The sequence below is a fragment of the Macrobrachium nipponense genome, chromosome 4 (assembly GCF_015104395.2).
Source record: "Macrobrachium nipponense isolate FS-2020 chromosome 4, ASM1510439v2, whole genome shotgun sequence".
Classification (NCBI taxonomy): domain Eukaryota; kingdom Metazoa; phylum Arthropoda; class Malacostraca; order Decapoda; family Palaemonidae; genus Macrobrachium; species Macrobrachium nipponense.
In genome coordinates this window covers 83,233,083-83,239,650 of record NC_061100.1, presented here as the reverse complement: position 1 = coordinate 83,239,650, position 6,568 = coordinate 83,233,083, and the positions used below count along the sequence as shown (strand labels likewise).

At 36.4% G+C, this 6,568-nt stretch overlaps 1 protein-coding gene across 1 annotated transcript in view; it reads left to right on the top strand.

Annotated features, from left to right (window-relative positions):
- Positions 1 to 6,241, top strand: part of LOC135211424 (basic proline-rich protein-like) — an 11,321-nt gene extending 5,080 nt beyond the window's left edge. Inside the window, exons 2-4 of the mRNA XM_064244735.1 lie at positions 2,803 to 3,048; positions 4,449 to 5,078; positions 5,172 to 6,241. Of these exons, the coding sequence (XP_064100805.1) occupies positions 2,803 to 3,048; positions 4,449 to 5,078; positions 5,172 to 6,241 (1,946 nt within the window). The remainder of the gene's footprint in view (positions 1 to 2,802; positions 3,049 to 4,448; positions 5,079 to 5,171) is intronic.
- The last annotated feature ends 327 nt before the right edge of the window (positions 6,242 to 6,568 follow it).

The following is a 6,568-nucleotide window of genomic DNA, read 5'->3' as shown; positions in this document are numbered from 1 at the left end:
AATATCCGTAGTTTAAAGATAAGCATAAAGAGCTTTTGGTTATATTTTTGTATCATTTCACAGTAAAACTAAGGTGCTGTTTAGTAGGGAACTTTATGTCAATTTTGTTTTCGTGTACCTGTTAAATATGTCATGAATATGTATTATCATTCAATATCAAAAATATTATCCAACTTTTACTCTGCTGTTGAGGTTATGAATCAAAGGAATTTTGTAATAGTAGTTGAACTTACTGTAATGTACTTTTTGGGTTTTATATATATATATATATATATATATATATATATATATATATATATATATATATATATATATATATACATACATACACACACACACACACACACACACATATATATATATATATATATATATATATATGTGTGTGTGTGTATATATATATATATATATATATATATATAATATATATATATATATATATATATATATATATATATCGAGCTACAATGTCCTTTAATATCTAATTCGCTCTACCTCGGAATTAATATATTTTCATATATGCTTAACCGAAGGGGAATTTTTTTCTCGATAATAGATTTGCCTGGACCAGGGCGCGAACCTATGGATCCTTTCAAACCCAGGAACGTCAGTGAAGCGTTACCTACTACACCACCGCGAGAGGCTATTAGCCTCTCGCGGTGGTGTAGTAGGTAACGCTTCACTGACGTTCCTGGGTTTGAAAGGATCCATAGGTTCGCGCCCTGGTCCAGGCAAATCTATTATCGAGAAAAAAATTCCCCTTCGGTTAAGCATATATGAAAAATATATTAATTCCGAGGTAGAGCGAATTAGATATTAAAGGACATTGTAGCTCGATATATGTATATGAATCACGGAAATGTGATATGACTTATATATATATATATATATATATATATATATATATATATATATATATATATATATATATAAAACCCAAAAAAGTACATTACAGTAAGTTCAACTACTATTACTAAATCTGATATATCTGATTTAGTAATATTTAATCTGATATACTACGTATATCTGATTAAATATCGTAATTTATGTAAGGAGTTTTTCATTCTGATTCCGAACATTTGCTTATAACTTGTATGGTCACTGCTTTTAGTTACACTAAACGTCAGTTATATACACAAGTAATTGATATGTTAAAATACATTTACATCTATGGCATACCTGCTGTAATAAACAAAACTAACTAGAACAAATAGAGATGAACCAGAAAGTCTGTCATTATGTTAACACAAATGCTGTTTCGTAGATCTGTGTTTCTAAATAAAGAAGAGAATATTATAAGTTCAAAGTAAGCATCTTACCTGTACTACCAAGGCTAGAGCGCTGAGAGCGCAGAGCGCTAGCAGCAGCGAAGCCTTCATTATCAGACGCGGTTCTCAGCTCTTGTTCGTCTTCTTCTTCTTCAAAGTTTCCCCTTTGGAGTCGAAGGGTTTTACGGGTACCACAGGAGAATCACTGTGCAGGGCACCTGATTCTCGAGAGGTCCGGACTCTAATGATGGACTGATGTCCTGGGTGGCTCTTCATATACTTTTTTCCACAAGTGTTTGCGCCGGTCTTTTTCCATCTTCTTCATTGTTTTGAATATAGGCCATCTAGCACACACACTCTCACTACATGTACATCCTGTTTATGGGAGTGTGGCTCATCTAGGCGACGCAAGTGTCATCTAATAACTTTGATATTTCCGCACTTTTGTCCCGACGGGAGGTCGCTTAGGACCCAAATGAATTATGTGTGGCACACACACACACACACGCACACACACACACACACACACACACACACACACATATATATATATATATATATATATATATATATATATATATATATATATATATATATGTGTGTGTGTGTGTGTGTGTCCTAATGAACACTATATTCTTTGGAAGCTTGAATTTCCAGTCAGTGGCCCTTTTGGTCTTGTTCCATATGAATAGGGTTCATTTTCTCAATAAGAATAATAATTAACATAATTAGTTTGTTATACTCTTTTTATATCGTGAGTTTGATTTCATTATCTCTACGAAAATCCAAGGTAAATTTATTTGGGTAACGATTACAAAGCTTTATACGTTTGATATTTCACCTAACAAATTTTAAGTACATTAAGCATTTGTGGATAGCTCAAACAATGAGTGAAGTTTTCTAGCATTTTTTTTTTCAAATTTTATCATTTAAACTAACACCTTTTATCTATGATAAAATGATTTGAGTATTTATTGAACGTACACAAAAATTAATTTAGATGCAAATGTCCTCAATTATCTAATCAGCTAATTTCATATATATTTGTGTCCTTTAAAATATTAGTAGAGATATATCATTTGACGTTTGCTTTATATAACAATTTAATATTAAGAAATTTCGTTCATATATATATATATATATATATATATATATATATATATATATATATATATCGATATATATATATATATATATATATATATATATATATATATATATCGATATATATATATATATATATATATATATTGTGTGTGTGTGTGTGTGTGTGTGTGTGCGCTTATGATTCCGTTTATATCAGTAGATATTTTTATTTATTTAATATGAATTAAAGTGAGTGAACGCCGCTCTTCCTAGCTATAGATCAAATTCTTTTTCAATAACAAACAGAAGAAAAAAACTTATAATCCTAAGACTTGTATGTTATCTCAAATAAATACAAAGAATCACTTGAATTCCCAGTATACGACAGGCAGCCACATAATTTTTTTTTCTTTGTGCAATTATGATACATTCTAACAACCTGTTGCAGACTGCGAATCCAAGGCGAAGAAACGCTGCACCAAGAAGGGGGGAACATGTAAGTTGAAATGCAAAAAGAAGGAGGAAGAAATCCCAAAAGGGTACAAAGGCAAATATTGCAAGTGTTGCGTTAAGCAGACGAAGCCCGGGAAGTGCCCGAAGAAATGCGCCAAGGGGAAAGGCAAATGCGTGAAGAAAGAAAAGCAGTGCAAAGGAACGGTCGTCAAGGGCTGCAAGAAGTGTTTCTGTTGCATTGGTATGTATGTGCATTTCTGCTCTCAGTCTCGTTGAGGGCTTTTTCTCTCCTTTTTTTTTTCTTTGTTGTTTTGCATTTCGTGTTAGTTTTAGACTTGCTTTGGAATTTTATGGCGGTAAATCTTAAGTCTTCTTTGGATCCAAAATATTTTTAGTTAATTTTTAGTCTGTCTTCTTTTTTTATCATTCTCTTCGCTCAACAAATAGTAATAATTTTCGTTTTGCATCAGTAACCTGTTGCTATATTGAATATTTTCCTACTAATATTGTTTTTCTGCTTCTTAGTACATAGGACTTGGTGGCAGGTTTTTTTTCATGGAAGTTTTAATCTAGTCATTTTAATACTTTTATGAAAGATTCTGTATACCTACACATTTATGTATTACAATTAATTCAGAGAATAATTTATGTTTCATCTAGCTTTATTTCCAATGGAACATAAATATCTGGTACTATAACCCCTTTTCGTAATACCTGCTACTGATTAGATCCAATGGAACCTTTAATCGTTATTGTCCTGTGGCTTAATTTAGTTTTTCGCATAACAACTTTTAGTTATCCAGGTCAGCGATAGTTTTCTGATTTTTTCTATAATAATATTACTTTGATAGAGATGTACATCCTATTGAAAGCGTGTCATACTTATAATTTTACTGGAGTCTCTTTACAAAACGGAGTATTGGTTTATATCTGCTTTTTCACCTGGATAAGGAGAGTGAATTGTTTATCAATGTTACATTTACCCAAGATAATAACAAAACACACACACGCATATATATATATATATATATATATATATATATATATATATATATATATATAATCAATCGAACCGTGATTCATTTATATATCATTCAAGCTACAAATGTCCTTTAATATCTAAATTCACTCTACCTCCCAAATGATATATTTTCATATATGTACCGAAGGGGAATTTTTTAGCTGATAATAATTTCGTCCCCACATGGGATCGAACACCTTCCAAGTGGACGGGGACGAAATCAGGACAGTCAGTGACGCTATCCAATCAGCCAACAGATTGGATAGCGTCACTGACTGTCCTGATTTCGTCCCCGTCCACTTGGACGGTGGTTCGATCCCATGTGGGGACGAAATTATTATCAACTAAAAAATTCCCCTTCGGTACATATATGAAAATATATCATTTGGGAGGTAGAGTGAATTTAGATATTAAAGGACATTTGTAGCTTGAATGATATATATATATATATATATATATATATATATTATATATATATATATATATATAATATATATATATATATATATATATATAATAAAGAGAATTGAGAGAGAGAGAGAGAGAGAGAGAGAGAGAGAGAGTCTGTGCTGTGGTAAGAACAGCAGAGTACTAATTGATAATTTCTACCACCAATGCAGAGGACAAACCTGAATCACCAGTTACCACTCCAAAACCTAAACCACCAGTTACCACTCCAAAACCTAAACCACCAGTTACCACTCCAAAAGAAGAAAATACTACTCCAAAAGATGACAATACCAGTAAAGCTGAGGAAACCACAATCCCAAGTGAATCAACAGATGCAAGTAATAATAACACAGATGGCGCAACACCGTCAGGCAATAATAATGTGTCGTCGTCAGTACCCCCAGGAGGAAGCACACCCCCAGGAGGAAGCACACTTCCAGGAGGAAGTACACCCCCAGGAGGAAGCACACTTCCAGGAGGAAGTACACCTCCAGGAGGAAGCACACCCCCAGGAGGAAGCACACCTCCAGGAGGAAGCACACCTCCAGGAGGAAGCACACCCCCAGGAGGAAGCACACCCCCAGGTGGAAGCACACCCCCAGGAGGAAGCACACCCTCAGGAGGAAGCACACCTCCAGGAGGAAGCACACCCCCAGGTGGAAGCACACCTCCAGGAGGAAGCACACCCCCAGGTGGAAGCACACCTCCAGGCGGAAGCACACCTCCAGGAGGAAGTACTCCTGCACCTACAACAAAAGGAAGTAATACTACTCCATCAAGTGGTTCCAAAACAACAACAAGTATACTAAACGAACTTTACCGGCAGGTCGCAGAGAAAACAAGATTGGCTTCGGCAATAGACTCTGTCAACTAAGCATTAGCATCCTTACTAGCTGCGTTGCAGACTCTCCAGGGTACTGTTAATAGTGCTGGAAGACGAAGGAGAGCAATTTTGACTCGAAGACGAAAGAGAGACACTTCAGCTCTCGACAAAGTAGCTTCTCAGTTGAAAGCAGCTAATCAGTCGCTTACAGAAGATAGCACAGATTCCTTGAATTCAATAGCATCAGAGATAGAGAAATCAGTTTCAGAGATCTCAGCTCTTGATGAGAACATTAAAAAGGGAACTGTCAATGCTACAGAGGATTTGAAAACATCTATTACTTCAACACTGAATGAAGCAAATGATTTACAAACCGCTGCTAAAAAGAAAGAAAAAGAGGTTGATGATGAAATTAATGCACTAAACTCAAATATCACAGAAAATGGTGGGACTACACTCAAGCAAACTACTGTAAAAACAGATACAGCTACAACTAAACCAGGAGATACAAACATCGGAGAAAGCACACCCGATGGTGAGAAACCACCACCAGGAGGAAGCACACCCGATGGTGAAAAACCACCATCAGGAGGAAGCACACCCGATGGTGAAAAACCACCAGGAGGAAGCACACCCGATGGTGAAAAACCACCACCAGGAGGAAGCACACCCGATGGTGAAAAAACCCCACCAGGAGGAAGCACACCCGATGGTGAAAAACCACCACCAGGAGGAAGCACACCCGATGGTGAAAAACCACCACCAGGAGGAAGCACACCCGATGGTGAAAAACCACCACCAGGAGGAAGCACACCCGATGGTGAAAAACCACCACCAGGAGGAAGTACACCCGACGGTGAAAAACCACCAACTGGAGAAAGTACACCTAATGGTGAAAAGCCACCACCAGGAGGAAGCACACCGCCAGGAGGAAGCACACCACCAGGAGGAAGCACACCGCCAGGAGGAAGCACACCGCCAGGAGGAAGCACACCACCAGGAGGAAGCACACCGCCAGGAGGAAGCACATCATCAGGAGGAAGCACAACATCAGGAGGAAGCAGCTCAACAACCAAAGGAGGCTCAACATCCCAAAGTAGCTCAACAACTGGAAGCACCTCAACTAGCACCACTACTTAGTACAAGTACTGAATATTCTCGCTTACCTACAGCTAGTAGTAAATAGGAGGCTAAAATTTCTTTTGAAGACAGACCGTATTTCATGTTTCTTGCATTTTCTCACTTAGTATAGGTGGTGTGTTAATTCTACTTAATTTTTCTCACTGTATTATCTTAGGTGATTAACTTTCCCTTACTATCCTGCCTATAATTATGTTCAGTAACAAACGTTACGCATGGAGTTTCTGGTGCACCAAATCTCATGATACTAAAACAGCCTTTTGTTTAAGTACCACTAACTAACTAACACTATTTATGTATACATAAAAGTAAACTGTGCATAATAAA